This window comes from Spizellomyces punctatus (genome assembly GCF_000182565.1).
Source record: "Spizellomyces punctatus DAOM BR117 chromosome Unknown supercont1.1, whole genome shotgun sequence".
Taxonomy (NCBI): Eukaryota; Fungi; Chytridiomycota; class Chytridiomycetes; order Spizellomycetales; family Spizellomycetaceae; genus Spizellomyces; species Spizellomyces punctatus.
In genome coordinates, this window is record NW_015971537.1 from 1,632,283 (window position 1) to 1,653,393 (window position 21,111).

General features: G+C 47.9%; 10 protein-coding genes across 11 annotated transcripts; 3 read left to right on the top strand and 7 right to left on the bottom strand.

Moving 5' to 3' along the window:
- Positions 1-81: 81 nt before the first annotated feature.
- SPPG_00626 (uncharacterized protein) lies at positions 82-1,413 on the bottom strand (the record flags this gene model as incomplete). Its single annotated transcript, XM_016748956.1, has 1 exon — positions 82-1,413. The coding sequence occupies one exon, from the start codon at positions 1,411-1,413 to the stop codon at positions 82-84; it is 1,332 nt and encodes a 443-aa protein (XP_016612975.1).
- Positions 1,414-2,737: 1,324 nt separating this feature from the next.
- On the top strand, positions 2,738-3,523 carry SPPG_00627 (uncharacterized protein). Its single transcript, XM_016748957.1, has one exon. It carries the CDS (start codon positions 2,756-2,758, stop codon positions 3,485-3,487), a length of 732 nt encoding a protein of 243 aa, XP_016612976.1. The 5' UTR covers positions 2,738-2,755; the 3' UTR covers positions 3,488-3,523.
- Positions 3,512-9,033, bottom strand: SPPG_00628 (uncharacterized protein). The gene is made up of 23 exons (XM_016748958.1): positions 8,385-9,033; positions 8,090-8,322; positions 7,842-8,015; positions 7,600-7,774; positions 7,272-7,522; positions 7,012-7,210; positions 6,800-6,956; positions 6,716-6,738; positions 6,553-6,654; positions 6,345-6,486; positions 6,198-6,284; positions 6,065-6,134; positions 5,903-6,009; positions 5,714-5,846; positions 5,504-5,655; positions 5,264-5,450; positions 5,098-5,206; positions 4,903-5,024; positions 4,694-4,839; positions 4,402-4,636; positions 4,198-4,324; positions 4,034-4,141; positions 3,512-3,967 (listed from the first exon to the last, which is right to left on the bottom strand). The coding sequence occupies exons 1-23, from the start codon at positions 8,914-8,916 to the stop codon at positions 3,600-3,602; spliced, it is 3,939 nt and encodes a 1,312-aa protein (XP_016612977.1). The 5' UTR covers positions 8,917-9,033; the 3' UTR covers positions 3,512-3,599.
- Positions 9,034-9,188: 155 nt separating this feature from the next.
- Positions 9,189-10,922, top strand: SPPG_00629 (pentatricopeptide repeat domain-containing protein; the record flags this gene model as incomplete). The annotated part of the gene is made up of 1 exon (XM_016748959.1): positions 9,189-10,922. The coding sequence occupies one exon, from the start codon at positions 9,189-9,191 to the stop codon at positions 10,770-10,772; it is 1,584 nt and encodes a 527-aa protein (XP_016612978.1). The 3' UTR covers positions 10,773-10,922.
- Positions 10,781-11,814, bottom strand: SPPG_00630 (uncharacterized protein). The gene is made up of 2 exons (XM_016748960.1): positions 11,690-11,814; positions 10,781-11,624 (listed from the first exon to the last, which is right to left on the bottom strand). Exons 1-2 carry the CDS (start codon positions 11,806-11,808, stop codon positions 10,907-10,909), a joined length of 837 nt encoding a protein of 278 aa, XP_016612979.1. The 5' UTR covers positions 11,809-11,814; the 3' UTR covers positions 10,781-10,906.
- Positions 11,815-12,003: 189 nt separating this feature from the next.
- On the bottom strand, positions 12,004-13,882 carry SPPG_00631 (uncharacterized protein). The gene is made up of 4 exons (XM_016748961.1): positions 13,763-13,882; positions 13,065-13,703; positions 12,853-12,994; positions 12,004-12,785 (listed from the first exon to the last, which is right to left on the bottom strand). Exons 2-4 carry the CDS (start codon positions 13,694-13,696, stop codon positions 12,168-12,170), a joined length of 1,392 nt encoding a protein of 463 aa, XP_016612980.1. The 5' UTR covers positions 13,697-13,703; positions 13,763-13,882; the 3' UTR covers positions 12,004-12,167.
- Positions 13,883-14,007: 125 nt separating this feature from the next.
- On the bottom strand, positions 14,008-16,445 carry SPPG_00632 (uncharacterized protein). Its single transcript, XM_016748962.1, has 5 exons — positions 15,926-16,445; positions 15,449-15,865; positions 15,187-15,386; positions 14,793-15,125; positions 14,008-14,728 (listed from the first exon to the last, which is right to left on the bottom strand). The coding sequence occupies exons 1-5, from the start codon at positions 16,299-16,301 to the stop codon at positions 14,129-14,131; spliced, it is 1,926 nt and encodes a 641-aa protein (XP_016612981.1). The 5' UTR covers positions 16,302-16,445; the 3' UTR covers positions 14,008-14,128.
- Position 16,446: 1 nt separating this feature from the next.
- SPPG_00633 (uncharacterized protein) lies at positions 16,447-17,983 on the bottom strand. The gene is made up of 4 exons (XM_016748963.1): positions 17,522-17,983; positions 17,356-17,447; positions 16,700-17,285; positions 16,447-16,637 (listed from the first exon to the last, which is right to left on the bottom strand). The coding sequence occupies exons 1-4, from the start codon at positions 17,969-17,971 to the stop codon at positions 16,527-16,529; spliced, it is 1,239 nt and encodes a 412-aa protein (XP_016612982.1). The 5' UTR covers positions 17,972-17,983; the 3' UTR covers positions 16,447-16,526.
- A 124-nt stretch (positions 17,984-18,107) lies between these two features.
- On the top strand, positions 18,108-20,064 carry SPPG_00634. Of its 2 annotated transcripts, none has more exons than XM_016748964.1 (6): positions 18,108-18,136; positions 18,204-18,375; positions 18,437-18,611; positions 18,672-18,747; positions 18,809-19,068; positions 19,128-20,064. In XM_016748964.1, the coding sequence occupies exons 2-6, from the start codon at positions 18,312-18,314 to the stop codon at positions 19,849-19,851; spliced, it is 1,299 nt and encodes a 432-aa protein (XP_016612983.1). In that variant the 5' UTR covers positions 18,108-18,136; positions 18,204-18,311; the 3' UTR covers positions 19,852-20,064. The 2 variants fall into 2 exon arrangements, with proteins under 2 accessions (XP_016612983.1, XP_016612984.1); XM_016748965.1 differs by having other exon boundaries at positions 18,204-18,371.
- On the bottom strand, positions 19,578-21,060 carry SPPG_00635 (DNA-directed RNA polymerase). Its single transcript, XM_016748966.1, has 6 exons — positions 20,789-21,060; positions 20,622-20,721; positions 20,455-20,544; positions 20,331-20,394; positions 20,103-20,268; positions 19,578-20,027 (listed from the first exon to the last, which is right to left on the bottom strand). Exons 1-6 carry the CDS (start codon positions 20,897-20,899, stop codon positions 19,977-19,979), a joined length of 582 nt encoding a protein of 193 aa, XP_016612985.1. The 5' UTR covers positions 20,900-21,060; the 3' UTR covers positions 19,578-19,976.
- Between the last annotated feature and the right edge of the window lie 51 nt (positions 21,061-21,111).

Genomic DNA, 21,111 nt, shown 5'->3' on the forward strand with positions numbered 1-21,111 from the left:
ACTCCAAAATAATATACATAGATGTAGTATCATCATACAAGCAAAAGGAAATACAAATGAGGAATATAATCAAATCATCCATTAAGGGCGACCTTCCAATCTCGACAACCTCATTCTTGCCTCCCGATTGCCTTGATCTGCAGCTCTCTTGTACCACAATGTGGCCTCCTTTGTCGGATCCATACATTTGACACATTGCCCCTCTTCTACAAACCTGCCGACTAAACATTGGGCGCTTGCCAGGCCCTTTTCGGCAGCTTTGCGGGCCAGTAGGTAGGCTTCGGCGGGGTCAGGTGACAAGATGACAGTCGTAGGCGTGGACATGCCTGTCAGGTACATTTTCGAGAGGGAGAGCATGGCGGGTGGAAAGGAGGCTTTTGCGGCTAATGAGCAATAGTGGACGGCGAGAGCCGGGTTGGGAGTCGTAATGCCGAGTGAAGGCGTTGGGGAGAGGTAGGCTGTTGCCAAGAGGTGCTGGGAGGGTGCGTGTTTGAGGTCAGCGGCGTCCAGGAGGAGGTTGAGGGCGGAGGTTGGGTCTTGAGCGACGAGGGTCGAGAGACCGTCGCGGTATATGAGAGCCAGATCGTGCAGGGCTTCCGGATGGACTTTTGTTGCCGTTGCGGCAGAGAGGCGGAGGTATTCAATGCCCTTGACGAGGTCTTTGCGGGAACCAGAGCCGAGAAGGCGTTTTGCGAGAGCATAGAGTGCACCTGGATGGTTGTGCTTAGCTGCCATGTTCAAGAGACGAATGCTCTCTGTCATGTCGCCTCCCCATGGCACGCGACGGTTTTGAATCATCATTGCGGCGCGGTAAGCAGCGTCCGGGATGTCTGCTTTGGCAGCCGACATGTAGAGACGAAAGGCACCTTCATTGTCGCGCTGCTGGAGGATGGGTTTGGACGGGTCTTGACAAGGTGGGCCCGACAAGAGAATGTTGGCGCGAACGAGTTGAGCAGGAGGATAGGCCGAGGGACCGGACGCAAGGTCCTTTATGATGGCGAGTGCATCTTGGACGTAGGCGTACTGATCAAATTCGAGACGAGTTGCGTGGTCGAGAATGTATTTAGCATAGGCAAAAGCGGGAGCGTGATCCAACGGATTTGCAGCGTCCGCAGCGCGCTTGAGAGCCTGAAGGCGACGGACAATGTAGAGGGCTTGACGGGAGGAGCGGGAGCGAACTGCAAAGTCTGCCAAGACCTCTTCTGTCGATGCCGTCGATCCACTCGAAGAGATTGATGAAGTTGAGGACAAGGAGTTACTTGTGCTGGTGCGTGCAAGGACTTTATTATTTGCAAGAGACGGGCTCTTGTTTGCAACGGTCCTTCTACTGGTGTGCATAGCTCCGCGTTCTTGAAGGTTGGAGGTCCTCCGGGGACGAACGCGGGGTGATGAGCGTTGAGTGCAAATGTCCATTGCTGTGAAACTAGGAGGCAAAAGTGGGATATAGAGCAGGATGTGTGAATAAAGTCCTCTTTATAAAGGATTTCCTGTAATCGACTGTCAAATCGAGTAGTCAGGTTATGATTAAAGACCAAGGATAAGATTAGCACGGGCCAGAAAGGAGTCAACTTGGAAAGCAGGAGGAGAAGAAGGAGGTAAGTGATGATGATAAGTATGAAAAAGTGGGATGAATCCATGGAAAGGGTCAGTCATTCGGAACAAGAAGAAGAAGCGGAGAAAATCACAAAGAGAGCGATCACGCAACGAATCAAAGAAGAAATTCTCTTGAAATGATGATAACAAACTGCCGACAAGTTTTGGAAAGCCAAGAAAAACGCAACCAACGCAACACACGCAGAGTTCATGTCAACGAGAGCAGATGCACACACGCAAACGGAAAAAGTCACAGCCAAGAACAAGAAAAAAAAAAAAAAGAAATTGTCTTTTTGAAAAAGGGCGCGGCAGCTTGGAGCATTTTCATAATCAAGTTGTCTTTAGAAAGAAGAAGCAAAAACGTGCCATTTGGAAACCAAGGGCGATTCCTAGCTGGAGATTGCTCTCCGTTTGATATCAGCGTTCCAATTGCATGCATATCCTCCATCATCTATTCGCTCGAGTGTGTGTACAGTTGCATGTTGCATGTTGCATGTTGCATGTTGCCTCATTTTGGGTTATCATTGGATGATGGTCTCCTTTCTATCCCCGCCATCTTCAAAGCCCTTGTTCACAACTCCTCTCCTTTCTTCTCCTTTCAACTGGGCCTTTGGCTCTTGTTCATTCTTCACACTCTTGTCTTCATCTTACATGTTGCCATAGAAACATTATATTGCTTTTTATCTCCTTGCCACGTGTCATTTCTCCTTCCACGTGCATTTCCATTAAATTCATTTATTTTCATATGCATTCGTGTCACATATGTGTCACGTTCATTTTAAAATGCAAATTTTATGCGAAATGGGCAGCACCTGGGCTTTTGCTTATGTTGCATTCTCAAATTCTCACCCACGGATCCATTCTTTCACATGAAAAGGTCCGCGCATTCGGTGACACACCGATATTGACCCCACGAATACATTCTCCGGTTCCGAGTGATACAGCCGCGCCTGCCATTCCGGCTGATTACACTATCGGATCGTCCCGGGTAGATGACGGATTCTGACGGAACAGATCGGCATGTCCCTCGCGACAAGCATCAAGCTCATGTGTTTCCCACGTGATACAGTCATGTGTGCTCATGTGCTCACATGTGACGCGCGCGTCGTGTCCGAACAGTGTCCGACTACAGAGAACTTGTTTCCTCGTTGTCAATGCAATCATGTCGTCGTCGTCGTCGGCGTCGTCGTCCTTGTCGTCAAATACCAATGTGACCCACCCAAAGATCCAAACAGAGTCCAAACACGATATTCTCTACCTCCAATCCATCCTCACCTCCCACGCCCTCTCCTCACCCCTCCTCACTTCTCGCTCACAACAAGACCGTGACACCCTCACCGAGCGCATCCAATCCTGGATATCATCCATATTCACTATTGCAAAACCCAATATCCTCATCAACGGGATAGAGTATGACGAGGCGTTCAAGGAAATTGTCGAGTATGAACCCACGTCTGAGGAATTGGCTCAAAAGCTTGCAAATATCCATGCGCAAGTGACGGGATTGCAAGTTGCCATGGCGCACATGCGTACCAGTGTGCCCATGGCCGTGCGCGACCTTGTTGAGCGCGAATGCGCATTAGCAACCGAGTGCTCGAATGCCCAGAGTGTGAGCCTTGGGGATGTGGATAAGAGCAGTGTTGAGGAGACGAGTGGGAATCTCGACTATTCGCGACTATCGGACGTGTATAAAACGGTCGTGACGCGCCCAGCGGCATTAAACGCGACTCTGCAAGGCACATGTGATAAATTGACGAGAGCTCAAGAGATTGTTGGGCAGAAGGGACAAGAGGTGCTGGAAGACAAGGAGAATCTTGGAGGGGAGGAACTATCAAGTGTGACTCCCAGACGGGCGAGAACGGGCCTATTAACGTCCTTGGGTGTCCCTGTTTAAAATATACTTGTTTTTATGCATACCATTGGGTCTTGAGTATTATATGCACACACACAACACAGTCCAGTGTTTCCTATTCAGATAGCACAAACGCATCTTTACATGCCGCACATCACTGCCGTATCCTAACAGCCAAAACCTGCAATCTCCCCACAACCTCCTGCGCCTCCCCCACATCATGCACAGCCATCACATACTTTTGAATCGCGTCATCCAACACCCGTCTTGGCACCCCCTCGGGCCCCCTCCACCGCATCCACTCATTAACAAGGTACGCTATATCTTCTAAAAGATATATCCGCGCAGCTGTGGACGTCCAGGGTACGAGCTGCGTTTCGTACATGTCGTTGAAATGCTGAAACAGTTCGGCATACGAGACTTTGATGGATGAAAAGAGGCGAATCACCCAGCCGCGTTCTGGGCCGCGTCCTTGTTCAGAGGCGGTAAAACTCTCTTCTTCCAATCGGTGAATAAGGAATTCTGTAACATAGATCAACATCGATCCCATTGATGCTGCATCACATAGTATGATTTTTTGCAACTCACGTAGAGGAAAGACGTTTTCATCAGGAAAGAACCTCGACCCAATCCCCCAAACTTTTTCTTCCAACGCTGCAAACACATTTCGATTCGATGCCATTGCGTCTTGTTTTGCTGTTACTCAACATTAGTAAATCTTTCTAAAACCATTGACAAACATAATGTCTTACTCTTTTTGATAATCTCGTTCCAAGCGGTTTGGGCATACCCCCGTGCATTTGCATCCACATCAGACACATGGAGAATATACAGTTGGATTTCGTACAATTTGCACGGTCGGACGTACTTGTTGAAAAGCTACGTTGCAAGGGCGCGCGGGTACAATGAATACAAGATTCTCAAACAAGAAAAATACAAACTCACAGTCAACCTACTTCTGAAACAGTCAACAACCGCTCATTCAACTCCCGCATCAACTCAGGCGAAAGTCCCATAGAGTCTCTCGACAAGGTATCCAAAATCTCTTTCTGGACATTGGCGACCGCATTCAGGTCCTGTATATCTTCCACCTCGCCTTTATCCATGTGGTCTCTGTACTCGCCTTGGAAGCACAGTTTGCTTTGGACGAGGGCTAGAGAGAGGAATTGCATACGAGCATCCAGATGTAATCTGTAGCATTATTAGTCAAATATCGTACATGGCATGCGAATGTCGTCATGTACGCACCCTGGAGCTTCAGCTAACCCCCGATACGTCTTGGCAGCCTCGTAAAATCGCTCATGCTTGACGTAATACTTGGCCAAGAGGGTCGCTTTAGCTAAATTCGTGTTTGCCCCGCGCGTCAGAAATTCTTCAAGGTATCTCGTCCGAATCTTGCAAATTTAAGACACATTAGTATTCATGTTCTCCAGGCAGAAAAGTAAAACAGACCCAACCTGCAACAACTGCTCCTGTCGGTTCTGACTGATAAACCACTCGTAAAGCGTCTCATGGAATAATTGATCATCATACGCAAGCGCCTGACCAATCATGCCATTAATGACATGTAAAATATGATCTGCCAAACCCACCAACACGTCAGGATCAAAGGGCAAAACGTTTTCAAAAAACTGACAACCCACGCTACTGACCAGGATGCGGTCCTCCATATCCAACCGGCTGCTGCAACATGCCATCCAACTTGGATATCGCATTCAAAATAATCTCATACGCCCCTCGTCGCGCAACCGTTCCACTTTCCTAAAGCATCGCAATCAACAACCACCTCATAAGTTGCACGAAAAACCACACACATACCAAACCCCGTACAACCAACTCATCCTCGTCCATACCCCCCCGATCGCCATACTCTACAGCATCCTGCGCCGCAGCCCACCGCAACACAATCTCCACAACCCCCTCATAATAAAACAGTCCCTCAAACTGCTCAGTAATCTCCTGCAGTTTGCGAAACGGCACGTCTTTAAGAATCTGTTTAAACAACCTGCACAAAAAAATCAACCAAAATTCCACACATACGGCGCGCAAAAGACATACTCTAATGCTTCCCGCAACTTTCGTCCCTGCTGCTCGCGGTTCGGCCTCGTCTTCGCCATCTGAATACACTCTATGCCTTTATACAATATCACATCATTTTGGAAGCAAATCGATGGACAGGCTGCTTGGAGCTCGTCTGTGATGGTTTGGACCTGAACCGTTGTTAGAAAAAACGACAAGTCTGCGCGCACACAATAGAGAAAAACTCACATCCTTTTCATCACTAATATGCTTATCAATGTGCGCGGCCATGAGGGCTCGAGTAACCTCCAGACCGCTAGATGTCGTAATGAGTCCCTGGTAAGTCATGTTTTCAAGAGCTTGTCGTTGCTGAACAGGCATACTAAAACAAAATATGAATTAAATGCCATAACCATTAACGAAATCGAATACACATACTCTTTGATAAGCGTCAGATTCTGCTCAAAAACAATCAAAAGCAAGGCAATTGTTTCCCGTGTGATTTGCAAGAGTTCGTAAAGGTTATGCAGTGACTCTTGTTCCGTCTGTGTTCATATTTAGCAAAACGTCGACAGCGCATTACCATGGGGTGCCACCAACCTTCCATGCCTCGCTATCAACAGCTTCTGGACGATTCTCAGGAATAGGTGGTGCAGTAAGATTACTACGTCTAGCCACAAGAGTCATATCAGTGAACGCCAAGTAAAACAAAAATAAAGTCTCTTTAACCTACTGTCCAAGGAAATCATTCAAACTCATCAAATTCATTTGCAAAGAAACGAGAGCATGCGAATCCACATTCGACACCACGTTGCGTGACCTATTCAGCAAGTTCAGTATCCCAATACCGTGCCATTAAAAAACATTGATGGAAACGTACACTTCAACGACAACTCTTTGTGCCCAGATGGGTTTCAATAGTCTGGAAAGATAGAGTGCCAGTCCATTGTGTCGTCCACTGTACTTTATTTCCGGAGCGGGAACCGCGTGTCCTAGTGCACCGTTTGTGTCCATGCTGTTGCCTGTACAAATATCCTTTTAGTCCAACAGTAGTTAGCTACCCATACCCTAGGGACACAGCAACATACTTGTTAGTGAGTCAGGACGATTTATAAAAGGCTGTCCTCCAAACTCGTCAAAAAGACGACTCGCAATGACAACAACTTGATGCTGTCCATTAGGGGCATAATCTGCATAGAAAGTTCAAAAACTAGCTCAAAATGGTCCCACAAGTCCAATTCTGCAGCTTACCTCGAATAGCCTGATCAGCAGATCTGTGGAAACTCGGTCGTCAGCATGCTGGATCGTGCTAAACTTACGGCAAGAGGTACTTACGGATGTCCACAAGCGATCGCAAGACACATGGCACACGCCTCTGCGGGACTATAAATATTAAAGAACTGCTGGTAATCCGCTGTACCATCTCCACCAGCCCGGTAGATCAATTCACACAATTGATCAATCGGTCGTAGTTTTGTCATGTGTCCGATACCTGCAATGATCGTTAATGTAGATCCCCGGAGAACACACGGTGAAAGTAACCGTACCTTCATTGGTAAGTAACCGAAAAGATCGCGCGGGAGACTCAAGTTGAGAGGCAAGTTCATTCAGAACCGTGCCCGTGTCGTCTTTTTTAGTAATCCTGGACACGGGTCTTGCCGCCGGTTTTGGAATTTCAGTAATCTGCCACACCTTTCCTTGCTGATCTTCATATGATATACTATCTATCCACAACTTTGACGGTGTCTGTCAAACCCCCAATATGTTAGGTTCTTGCATCGAGTGCCATAGTCCAACCAAAAAATACCTGAGCAATGGCCCCCGCATGCGGTTCAATACCATATATACGATCCATATCCTGACTAACAGCATCAGCCATGATGAGAAGCCCATTGGTATACAGCCCCTCGTGAATGGCATTCTCCGACATCATGAATTTTTTGTTGGTTTCAAGAATGTGCACCAATTCCAAAGTAAATGGTTCTTTCTCTCCCTCAGAGGATCCGGTAATATCGCCAGTAGATTGTCGTCCATATACGGAAAAATACAGACGGTCGCCTGCAGGGTTCCGAAATAAACAAAGCGGTTATTGCGCGGTGCAAAAAGTTTGGGAGTAAGTTCCGCACTCGACGCACCAGAGGACGTTATGGCGACCAATTGAATCCGTCGCGACTCTGCCAATGTTACAGGGTAGAGTCCTTGAAGGATGACACCATCTTCCGAGGCAGCAGCACCGAGGGCACTAGCGACCACATCCCGAAGTACCTTGACTCGATGGAATCCTTTCCCATCACGACCGAGGTATATCATCTACATGTACAATAGCGCTTAGGAGTGTGCCCCAATAAGTTGCTCTGGATCTCCATCTCTGACGCACCTCGATATCATTCCTCTTTGAAATTGTATACAAGATCCGGCGCGATCGATCAAGAGCAACGCGTTCCACATCCCCTTCATTCGCAAAGTTCAAAAATGTGGGTGCGAACAGTGACAGAGCCGTCGCCGTATGATTCACCATGCGCATTTTTGGTGTAAACCAACCCTCTTTTGCCTGCCCGCCGAGATCGCCATCCGTGGGTTAGGGTCATCGTCCCGCGTGCTCATTCAATTGCGACAATGTATTACCTGGTATTGTAACTCATATAGATGTCCATCGCCTCCCCTCATAAAGATGCGTCCCTGATCTGTGCCTACGATGTCTGTCATTGTCAGCCCATCAGCACTCAAAGTGAGATCCGTGTTATATATCGTCATTGGACTGGACGGATCGCCCTTTCTTGCAAATGCGAGACCGAGCAGGAAGATTTGAACGCGAGTAGTGACGACGAGTATGTACTCTATCTGTTCCAAGAAGATGCCTACCGATGAACTGCATTCAATAACTGTTAAGAAACTCTGATATCGACATCCAGTCACATACCCGGTAAAGCCTTGACTATTCCCACACTCGAGATCACCTGAACCTGTTCACCAAAGACATTGATAGCCTCCGGTCCTGAATCATTGTAGTTCCAAAGGTACAGTCGGGTGTCCATTGTAACCCAAACACGGTTGATCTCGGGAAAGAACCCCATAAACGTCTTGCAAAGGACAGTATCGTAATGAGCGAGAATGTGATTGGGCAGGGGCACAAAATTGGCACCACGCAGAAACTTTAATGACCCAGTATCCTTCTTTTCGGCGTCTTTTGATAAGTCATCCCGTCGGCGATCTAGTAACTCGTACAAGTCCGGATAACGATCACGTTGCATTTGCTCCTCAAGGACACCAGCAGCTTGTTGAAGTCGCTCGTGTTTCTTCATGGACGTTGTCTTCTGTTGCTGCTGCTTCTCTCCTTGCGGGGGATAGAGCCCAACTTGACCTGGGTCGTGACTAGGTGGCCTGTGGCCGACCATTCCCCCAGGGCCCTGCCGCTCGCCATAGTCGGCATAGCCGTAGGAAGCATACGACATGCCTCAACAGAATATCTTGGCAATTGGTCAAACAGCGTTAAAAACTAGATGGGGTGGGAGGGATGACCAGTTCGTTAAGTGGCAAGACGGGGATGAAATGGAGAGCTGAGGATGAAAGTCCAGATCGAACCTTGCAAATGTCCCCCCGTCATGAACGCGCTCAGTCACGTGCTCGTGTCCTTGTTGCCTAGCTACGCTCAAGATGGGACGACCCGTCAGTTGCAAAACACTTTGGTGAGGAATTGAAGCGATCGCCACGTCCTGCCAGAAGCATGCACCTACGAACGGCTCTTCGGGCTTGCGTACCTCGTGCAGGTCACACCTTACTTGCCTTGAAGCAACCTACTCGGCTTGTGGCTCCTCCCATACTCTTGAGCTTCAGGACTGCGTCCACCGAACCGGCTGCTAGGCGGGTGAGGGATGTCAATACTCTCGTAAAGGACCCTAATGCCTTCAAAGAATTCAAAAGAGCATTGGACCTTAACCGGTATACCGAAATCTGGAGATGGTATCGTGTCTTGTATCGAACAAGAGATCTAGAACGCTTGAGCTCCCGCGACTTTTACAAAGTTGTCCTATTGGTCAAAGAGAACCGCGTTTTCTTTGAACGCAACGATGCTGCTCGCGTACGTATTCTAAACCAGATCTGGACCGCCATGGCCAACTCGAAAATAAAGCCGGACCCGACATTGTGCAAACTCTTTGTTGAACTTTATGGACGCGCCGGAGATCTGGCTAATTTGGAAAAAGTTCAGGCATATATGAAAGAGGCCGGTTTTCCTGTGCTTGAGAAGGGTGTTCAACAGTGGATCATGCTTGCAGCGGCGCGTACTGGGAATTTTGACCAAGCGCAGCGAATCTACGAATTCCTCAAAACCTCTGACGCTGAGCGTGACAGGGTATTGGCAAACTCGTTGTTGATGGGATACTCGCGAGGGAGATATGAGCAACCAATGTTGCAATTGTTTGAGGACATGAAGAGTTCAGGACCTGCCCCCGACAGCTTGTCGCACTACCATGTTCTAGACTACTACGCATCTGTCGGCAATATCGAAGAAATGGAAAAATGGTTTGCGATCATGCGCAAAATTTCCTCACGGCCATTGCAGTCCGCGTATAATGTCGCAATATATGCATATCTTGCTGCGAATCAGTTGGACAAGTCTCGCGAGCTTTTCAAGGAAGTTGAACAGCACAACTATGTTCCTGACTACCGACATGATGATCTGAAGGTTGCCCTTGCCGCCCATGAGGGCGATACAATCACAGCATGGAAGTCTTTTCGCCGGGCTTATGCCACAAGGAAGAAGGTGGCAAGTGTACAAGTCATGATCAACCTGGCCAAGGCGACAGGACCTGTCAAAGTGGAAGATTTAGAAGAGTTTAAAAAGACACTGGCTCTTGCCGAATATCCCATGACAGCGAACGTTCTCTCTTATTTGTTGAGAGGATATAGAGGTCTGCGCGATCCGGTGTCCGCGGAAACGGTCCTAAGGTGGATGGCTTCAAAGAAATGGACTACCCACGGTGGACACTATGCCGACGTTATCGGGACATACCTTGTACATGGTGACGTGGAGAACGCAAAGCGATTGTTCAACGAGGTTCGGGAGAAGGGACAGGGCATCGATAAGTACTCTTATGCAGCCTTGGTACGGCGGTGCGTGAAGGAAAACAAACTGGCCGAGGCGGCCCTTGTCCTAGACAACCTTGAGCGAGATGATATGTTCATCAGTGTAGGATTGGTAGAGTCCGTGCGGGAAACTTTGGGCGCGGAGCATGAGTTGGTGAAGAGGCTTACTGCACGTTTCGAAGAGAAAGTACAAGCTAGCAAGACAGCAAAAAAGACAGCGTAACGTAGAATCGATGTCAGTATGGGGGAAGAGGATCGACAATATCCTAACGGTGTTATTTAGATTTGAGAATGTGCCTATTTCTCCCGAGTTATCGTTTTGAATCAAATCATGTAATAACGTAACGAAACAAGAAACTATATTATCACAGCATTATCTCCTAATACTTCTGTGCTATCGATTTCATCCTCAACCCGCTGCTCGCGTTTAAGCTTCTCTCTTTCCTCTTTCATTTTGGAAGCCTTCAATAGTCCTTCTCGTTTCTTGCGCTCCATTCGGTGTTCTCGCGTCTCGACAAACTCTTTAGTGACCACCGGCCCGTCCACCAACTCTTTCATAACCATCTCTTGAAACCTTCCCATTTTGGCAAAATTTTCTATAAACTTGTCGTTGGCTAACCGACAAAGAAACTCTACATACTCTCTACCAACACATAGCTCAACCTGTCCACGACGATATGTCCCAATCGGCACATCCAATTTCAATGTCCCTCGAATCTGTACGATAGATCGCTGGACCCCCGAGTTGGCATAACCCGCCTGTAAGGCGACAGTAAGCAGCTCGGCCGCGGCTTCCGGCGAGCGGGTCAAAACATGCAGAATGAAGGGCTCGAACTTGAAGTATATAATGGGATCTGATAGCGATGGAGCTGCATGGCAAAACTCAATTGAGGTGGGATGTGGATGGGTAGGAAAAAGGCTGGACCAAAGTCTTGTAGAGTCTTCTATTGGCAACGGGTCGTGAGAGACAGAAAGCCATATGCCGCCTTTCTTGACTTTTTCAAGGGTCGATGGGTCCGCGTCGACGTAAATTGCAACTCTTCCTGAACAACTGGACGTTGTTACCAAGTCTTTGCTTGTGGTGTTACCAGATGAGTTGTGGTTGAAGCAGACCGCCAGCTGCCAAATGTCTAGACTTACCATTTGTTCACAACATCAAGCAGGGGTCGGACTGGTTCGTCTATGCTCCCCTTTGGAGACTTGTCCACTGCAAATGCAAGGATTTCTTTTTTACGAGCATCAAACGCTTCTGCTGTCATGTTTGGTAGCAAAAGGACGACATACTTCAGCGATCGGATTGTTTTGCAAAGCATGTCACGTGATGAAGTCGTGAGTCTAATGATGACAAAGCACGATCACAGTAATGTGCATCCCTAGTGTATTGGCATATCACATACAATGAACCAGGGTGGATTGCACCACACAACTGGCGACAGAATATTTCACTCATCCAGTTGTCCAATCGCATATATCAGACCCGTTTTCATGTTCATCGTTCATAATAAGTGCTGGCTGCTATAATACATGTATCCGAGTTACAGCATCGGCTACCTCGCTGTACACACCCTAAATAACCGTTGGGAATATATATCCCCCCAAAATCATATCTGACATAGTTTCAGGCACGACGTGATGAGCGCCGCTCAGCAGGGGGCCTTGGCAAGTCCACGGTAGCAGCCTCTACTCTTCCATGCTGCCGGAGCGTTGCAGTTGGTTGTGCACCAGACTGTGGCTCCCAAGACTGTGATGGTTGGCGGCCTGATTGAGATGTTTGGGCTTGCCTACTTCCTCCCAATCGCGTGGACCGCCGAACTCCATCCTGCAGCGAGACTGTACTTGTTTCCTCCATTCGTTGCTCCGCCATAGCTTCCGGGGGTGGGGAATCAGGATCAGATAGACATTGCTTTCCTTCATCAACCTCCGAAGTTGGCAAATCAGAATCAGAAAGATATAACTTTCCTCCATTGATCTCCCCTCTCTGGTCGACCTCCTCGTCGCTTGTTGTATCAGTAATACATAGCTGTTGTTCATCAATGTCCTCCCTTTCATATTCTTCTTCTTCCTCTACATCGCTTTCCCCTAGTTCTTCTTCGTCCTCGTCCCAGCTATCTTCCTCTCCTTCCTCCTTCGCAGTGCTTCCATTGGCGTGAACATCTTCCTGTGTAGCTTGCGACGGTTGATGCTGTCCTTGAAGCTTCTCTTGGTAGTATTTTTCGCGTCGAAAAGCAAATATGTGCTGCAATAAATCGATCAGAGAGCGTTCCATCTAATATATTTCGGAGGACATCCTATTCCCAGCTTACCGGTTCCGGATTGTGCAGCATGTAATGTACCCATCCAACCGACTGCTGAATTCCAATCGCACGCCATTCATTTTCACTCAGCAGACGACGTTTGTGGGTCGCGGGGACCATTTCGTACAACGCTTTGGGCAAAATAACATGCCTGCAAGATCATTGAAGCACATGCTTGGTAAGTACACTTCCTTTATCTGAACCCTTACCTTCCAACGTACCTATACTCAAAGGTATCACAATAGTATCTCGCTGAGTAATGAATCTGCTCGATCAGCTCTTCAGCCCTCGGCGTGTCGGGCAGCACCAATTTAGGAAGCACAAAGTTGCTGACCGGGTTCGCAACTGGCTTCTGCTGTGCAGCCGTTTTCTGTTTCTTTTGCTGAGGAAGAGATGGAAGACTTGACTGCTTCTTGGGCTGAGGAACAGGGGCGGCACGAGTTGTATGTTTTCTAAGCTGGGGAACAGGAGGAAGAAGTTCCGATTGGTTCTTGTGTTGAGGAGCAGGGGCGGGAAGCGTTGTATGTCTCTTGAGCTGGGGAAGGGGAGGAAGAAGGTCTGTCTTGTGCTGAGAAGCGACATGACGGGTGGGGCGCGGGGGAAGATTTTCCTTCTCTGCGTTCATAGCATTATCCTTTTCGTCTACCCCACTGCTTTGTTCACGGTCGTCGCCATCATAATAATCATCGTCTTGCTCGTCACGACAGTCTGACTTCTGTGCCTTCGCGTGGGGCATATTAGCAGCACCGCCTGGGTTGCCGCCCTGCGGCCGCGACATCTGATACCGCCCACCGGGAACAGCTAGAGGCCGAGCAGCTGCAATGCCTCTGGTGTTTGTATTTCTTCCTATCATGATTTGTCTGGCCGTTCATGAGCGAAAAAATGGTCAGCTTAACAGTGCTAGTGCGAGCCCACCTACCTCGTTTGAATTTTCCAATTTTTTACTGACAATGTATGCAAAGTATGCTTCAACTGTGAAATATGCTTTCCTTACGCGCTCTTTCCCGATTGGTGGGGCTGCAGGAGCATTTCACACTTCAAGATGAAAGAGTTTGTAAAAACCTGACCAACAAAGGTTTCAACGAGGTTGTCGGACATTCGATACAGCACGTGACTTTCATTCGGATGACTGTGCCGCAACTTGTCCAATTGTTGACCGTGTGTCCGAAGTCCGCCAGGCCATTAACATGCTTGACGTTGCAGCAAAGAGGGACCCGTTGGAGATGGCATCCTGTAGGATCTCTAATCCCTTGATATAACAAATATGAATGTACAAGCGAGCATGTTATTTCAACAAAGGCGTTCTTTCATCCTCCACTACTAATCTGCTCTCTCGGTCTTCCCCGCCCTCGCCCAGTGTAATGTTATCCTTGCCCAGGGTGGGTGATGGAGGTATGGATGGAGGAGCAGATGACACACCGGACCCACCCACTTTCCGTCTCGACAATACTCCTCTGGACTCTGGTTCAGCTGGATTCATGGGGGTGACCACCCAACCCGCCTCATGCAAACGTTCATCTCTCGAATGCTGCGGATCGACGGCCGTTGCGAAATAATCGACAGATGACGGAACGTTATCAACATGATCGTCACCTTCTGATAATATATCTGGCTGTTCAGGTATTACTTTTGGGATTTCATTGTCTGCCGGGTCGGTACGGCTGGCCGATTCCGCTCGACGGCCTCTGCGAGTTGTAGGCTTGCCGGACGAGGTGGACTTTCGCCTTGTCGGAGTAATGCGCGGGGAAGGAGCATTACCACTTGTCCGTTCTTGTTTTGTACCAACTGGGGTCAAGAGCTTTGCCAATGCTTTCGTAATAGGCGTCCGCATAACGGGTGTCTTGCTGTGTACATCAATATATTCGTCAGTCTCGTCAATAATTTCCTGAGCATATGTTTGCGAAATTAGCTATGAAGCAAAATTATGCAAGGTTCGGTAAAAAACTCACCTCCCCAATGAGCTCCTCAATCACGTCTTCCAAGGTGATAACCCCTAATATCTCGCGCTCTGATCTGTCAGGTTGTCCATTGATATCCAACCAATCATTCACCCTATATCCCGCAACAGCAGCCATGTGACTTCGGCCTTCTTGGAAAAAGTTGAGCATATCAAACAAACTTGTCTTATCGTCAACTATCGGGAGATATGTCAGAGGAAAATCGTTGATACGCTTGGCTTTCTCCACATTGTATCCAATCAAACGCTTGACTAACAAGATTGCTACTAGATTGGATCGATTACGCTGGTAAACGGGCACACGACTGTGGCCACGCCCAATGACCTGAAGATAACCACCCTTGGTGAGCCGGATTGCTGACGAGTTCGTTTCTTGGGAGACTAACCTGTTTTATCAGTTCCACATCCACTACTTGAGATGCTTCCAACATGAACACGTCCTCTAATGGTGTCATTATTTGGCGCACAGTCTTATCCTTGAGGTCCAGCACCGCAGATATTATACCGACTTCGTCATGAATGAGTTCGCCTGATTGACCATTCCCTTCGTAGCCTTCCTCGTGCAGTGCGACCAGAGTTTTCAATTCTATAAGGTTCTTCAGCTGTCACAACTTTGAAGATGAGAAAGAAAGGGGAGATGAAACGTACGGGCACGAGCATAAATAGTTCCCTCTGAATGTCCGAGTAGGTAGTCCAGCAGCTTAGCAATAGGGTAGGCAACAGGGAATAGAATCCACATGCACACTCTGACCAGGGGCGTAAGCGTGGCGCCCACAGCAAGCCCATGTCGTGCACAAATTGCGTTTGGAATGATCTCTCCAAATAATACCACCAGCGCTGTTGAGATGATAATGGCGGCTAGTCCGCCCCCTACAATGGAGTGGAACAGGATCGGAAGCGTCTCATTGATGACCACATTGCCAAGGAGGAGTGTCGTCAAAACCCAATGTCCGTGTTTCCTGATAGGCTCAATCTTTGCAGCGTACTTCCTTTCTTTTTCAGTGCCACTGTTTTTCAGAATCTGTAAATTGGTCGTGTCCAGGCTCATAATTCCAATCGTCAAGCCTACCAGAACCAAGGTCAGTCGTTAGCCGGAAGAAGTGATGCTATTTGAGTGAGCCCTACCAGCAAATATGCCACCTATAAGAACTAACACGATGGTTCCCGCGAGGGTATACCAAAAGCGCATACTTCTGGGCTTTACAGGGGGTTCGTCTCCTTCATGTTCGAAAGTGGTGGTGTCACAATTTGCCAGGGTGCCATCGGCACATATGCACAACGATTCATCCTGTGCTGGGAGCACAATCTTTCCTGGAGAAACAAGTGGGTTCAAGCAATGAGGAGTAGAAAAGTCCGCGCAGAGGCAGCCACTCCTCTCGAGGGTGAGAGGATATGGATTTGTCACAACAGGGAATCCCCGAACGGTGGTGATGATCGACGTCATTAGCAGAAATAAACCAATGCCAACATTTCGAAAGGAAGCTCTGCATGTTCGGTCCATGGTAAGGGCGTACGTCTACCACCGCTAGAACGATTAGCGGGAATCTCGCAACACGAGCCTCCAAGTAATTTACAAGCGAATGGGTGATGAAAAGAGGCTTTTTCGTTGTCGGTCAATTATCCAAGATTTGATACGCGCCCATCAATCTTTTCAACGCAACGAGGCTTGTTCTTTTTTAAATACATTTCTATTTACAAAAGTAATGATAAAATACATGAACGATCATCACAATTTGCGTCGTTTTGCAGTAGGTTTGCTGAAGGATTGCTTCATTCCACCCAGTTTGCTCACTGTACGCTTGTTCAATTCCGATTTTTGGAACCATGGTGAATCCATCTACAGCAGAATGCAAAAAGGTTATTTGTGAGCACAATCGTAGAACTAGTGGAAAATCATACCTGAGATGTATCCTGATCTGCCAGGTGGGTATATTTGGTTTGTCCAGCCCTTCCAAAGTTCTTGACTTGCATAACTGCTGGTAAAACGGTTTTATCAAATTTATCTTCCAATGTTGGCTCTGCGAAATCCCGCCGCTGAAGTGCTTTTCCGACGACATCGTCATCCACAAAAAAGGCACCCTTGTGATAATACTTTTGCAAGAATCGATACTTTGACTTTTCCTTCGTCAATTGTCCCTCCTTCGCCTTCTCCGCCATTACTTCTTGGTCAGTCATGTTTCTTCGTCGCTCAATGTCAGCCTTTTCTGCTTCCCGTGAGTCTTTCTCTTCCCTATCCCGTTTGATTCGACGCAATTCGCGCAGTTTCCAAGCCAGATATTCCTCCTCTTCATTGATGCCATCTGTATCATCCACCTCCAAGGGCCCGTTTGAGACTTCTGCCGCCGCTTGCTCTTTCCTCAATTCTTCCGCGACCATGTCGTGTGACTCCTTTTTCCTCTCCTCCATCTGCTGTTGTTTTCTCGCTTCCGCTTCTTGCGCTTCCGCCTCCAAGCGTTCTTTCTCTAGGACGGTCTCTCGATGGTTCCTATACATCGACGTCAGTCAGCATAAACCGTAAAAAAGGTCTAAGTAAGGCATTCAGAAATATAATTTACTTTGGAATAAAAACGGGTTTTAGTAACGTTCGCGACGAGACTGGATCATCCTCAGAGTCGGTTGTGTACTCTGATGTATATTCACTCTCTCCCTGTCATTACCCACCAAAATGGAATCGGTAAGGGTTTGAAGAAGCCGAAAAGGGTTCCTCAGCAAGCTACTTGCCTCCTCTTCCTCCTCGTCCTCCTGAGCTCCAAGCTGTTCCTCCTCCTCTTGCCTTCGTTTCAATGCTTGCTCTCGTATTCGTTGCCGACGTGCTGCTGTGGCGTCCTCGTCCTCATCTTCACTCTCCTCTTTCGGAAGTTCCGAGACTTCAGCTCCTCGCTCCTCCCGCTCCCGTCGTCTACCAGGTCGCAGTTCGTCTTCATCATCCCGCTGTGCTCGAGTTTGCATGAGACGCATCAGTCTCCGATCCTTCTGTACAGCTTCATCCTGAATGGATAAAGAAACTTCCTGAATCTCCTGGTCGCCGCCCGCCTCTTGCCCTTTTGCTATAGACAGTTCTTCGTTGTCCGCTTCCGAGTCGCTCGAAGAGGCCTCCTCAGCCCCTTGTGGGGCCTTCCCCGGCCAGTATCGTACTGGGCGCGCGCGGGGTGGTCTTGCAACTGATGTCATGTTGTGCTGAGAGGTGTGCTGCAAATGCTCACTCACCGCGAGGGTCCGTAACGTTGCTCACCTACTTGTTGCCATAGAAAGCACGTGATATATGCTTGTATAAGACGCGTTTAACTTGGTGTTTACAGTCAAAGTCGTTTTTGACAACCGCTATGGTGCAAAGAAGTACGTTATGGCACTACACAGACCCGCAAAAGTAACTCTCATCATAACGGGTTTTGATTTTTGGCAGTTGATAAAGAGCTACTGCGCAAGCGCGCGGAACACAACGATGGAGAACTATCTTCATTGAAGGAGGTCACCTTGCATCAGTATGATATAGAAAAGATCGAGAACCTAGATGTGTATTGTAGACATCTCGAGATTCTATTCTTGCAGAATAACCAAATTTCTAAAATCGGTTGGTGAGGCAATGTAGAGCAGTTCCCTTTCATTGGTCTTATGTTGATCTCTTTTGCTCTTCAGAGAATCTTCACAAGTTAAAGGAACTCAAATATTTGCAGCTGGCGCTCAATAACGTATCAAAAATAGAGAACCTTGAAGGATGTGAGGCTTTAGAGAAACTGGACCTGACGGTCAACTTTGTGGAAGATCCTCTGGACGTTGAGTGCTTGAAGGGCAATGAGATGCTACGTGAATTGTTAGTCAGAACAAGAGAGATAGTTTGGCACCAATCACTAGCTGATGTTTCCTTGAATAGATTCCTGGTGGGAAACCCTTGTACTCAGAAGGAAGGATATCGGGAGTTTGTCATTACTACGTTACCTCAACTCAAAGTAGGATGATCCGTCGCATCAATTCGTATGTATGGTACTCATATAAAATCAACACTGAAAGAATCTCGATGGACGCGACATCACAAGGTCGGAACGGATCGAGGCAGCGCAAGTGTATGAAAATGTACGAAAACGGTTCATCCGCGAACGTGAAGAAAGGACTGGAACGGTGTACGAGGCCAAGGTGGAAGCTGAGCCTGCTCCCCAAAAAGCAAATGACCATGAAAGTTCTAAGGCACAGTACAATGAGAATAGCACGAATAGCTCTGATTCTCTGAATGAAGGTCGGAATCCCACTCCAGCATCCGGAGACATTGATGAGTAGGTGTTGTGGATGAATGGTCTACTCGTCGCATCCCTACTGAAACACGATCTTCCAGGCTCGAAGAGAAGCGCTGGCGCTTTCAAAACGAGCCTGTCCCGCATACACCCTCAGCTAGGCTAGAGGCTGCTCGCGACCTCGCATCCATGAGAGAAGGAAAAAACAACCAGAATCCACCAACCAAGCAACAGCAGTCGCCCACTCCCCTATTTGCCCCAGATGGTCGCGTTCTTCAAAAAAATCAAGGGAAATGGCCATTTCACTTCGCCATAACTACGGATACCATAACTCTTCATGTTGAGCTGTCAAAGTTTGTCGACACCAGTCTAATCGATGTGGATGTGCAACCGACTTGGTTACGAATTAGTGTCAAGGGCAAGATTCTTCAGCTTGTTTTGGATGAGGAAGTGCAGACGGAAAATGTACTTTGCGAAAGGAGCAGAGTAACAGGGTGGCTGGCGGTGACGATGGTGAAGGCGCATGTAGACAAGACGAAGGCGGACGTGATCGAGATAAGGAATAAGGAGCGTAGGATAAAGGAGGACGAAGAGCGGCAGAAAAGAGCATTGCAACGGAAACAAGAAACTTCAGCTGAACGAAAGAAAAATTACCGGACTTCTTTCACTCCAACAGAATCTGTTGATCTTCGAAATATCGTGGCAGATGCACAGACGCCGACGGCAAGCGCCAAAGCGAGTATTTTTGATAGAACCTTCTCCATCATGCCTCCTGTAGTTCCGGATGACTTTGAGGACGACCCGTCAGTGCCGCCTTTATGCTAGCCCATATATGGTAGCACCTCTAGCTCTACGATGTTAATCTATGTTTAATGTACATACGCATCCGACTACTGATCGTGACGCGGAGCTTGCGGAATAATTACAATGTGAACGCCTGTAATGGGACCTCACCCCTCCCACCATGACAGAAGCCCCAGACCTGGTTCGGCCACCGAAACCTGATACAGGGAACAAATTAGCATCTAGCAGTACAAATCAAACCTAGGGCTCTTCAACGAAGCCAATAGCATTACCACCAATGAATAAGGAGCCACTTTCTTTTCCTCATCTACTCCGTCCCGCACCGGCCCAACATCCACAAATTCTTCAATCTCCATCCGAAAGCGAATTGGTTCGTCTTTATCCATATATAGATCGTTCTCCTCGTATTTCCAAACCCACACCTTCTCCTCCTCGTCGCTGTGCATTGAGCATTTAAGTAAAGCATAGGCTGTGAGCATCCCAGGGGAGATGAAACATACTATTCGGAGCCAGCTTGAAGAAAGGAGGGTGGAATTATGATGTCGTCAAAGAAATCCATGGTCACTACCATTCGGTACATATAATTAGTGAATTTCTTCCAAAAGTATCATGTCCGTCCCTTACCTCGTACACCTTCCGTTGGGTGTGATGAAGCAACCTTTCCTGTCATTATCTCCCCTTTGAATGGTCGGAAAACCACCATGCGAAAAGTGACTGTTTTAAAACAGGTATTAGCTGTGCTTCAACAACACACCAAACAGTCTGGGAAGAGAAACTTCCTGCGTACGGACCCTTAGCCTGCGAAGACCCATCTTGAACCATATGCACTATCTCGTCTGATGCTTCCAGAATATCCCACACACGGATACAAAGACCAACATTGTGCAAGATCTAGATAATAAGAGGAGATAAGTCTTACATGAAGCGCCAACGCACTAGAAACAAGACCACAGCAGACCTTGTTTGAGTACTTTTTGTTCAATTCGTCCGTTAATGATTCAATCCGTGGTTTGCTGAAGTCGGAAGGATGAGTGCGGATATTATCCCGCAATAATGTTAGGATGAACATGTTTGGCCCACTGAAAACGAAGCAGGGAGGTCCGTCTGACGACGAAGTAAAAGCTTCCCCACCCCGATTATTATCTTAGGTAGCTTAAGGTTTGAGCAAATTATGCTTCACAGCCTTTCGAGGATCGCCCGAGGTGAGGAACTTCTGCACCACTGCTCGTGTGGTAGATCAAGTGTCGGAAACTGAGGAGGAAGATCGCTGCTGCTGCATGA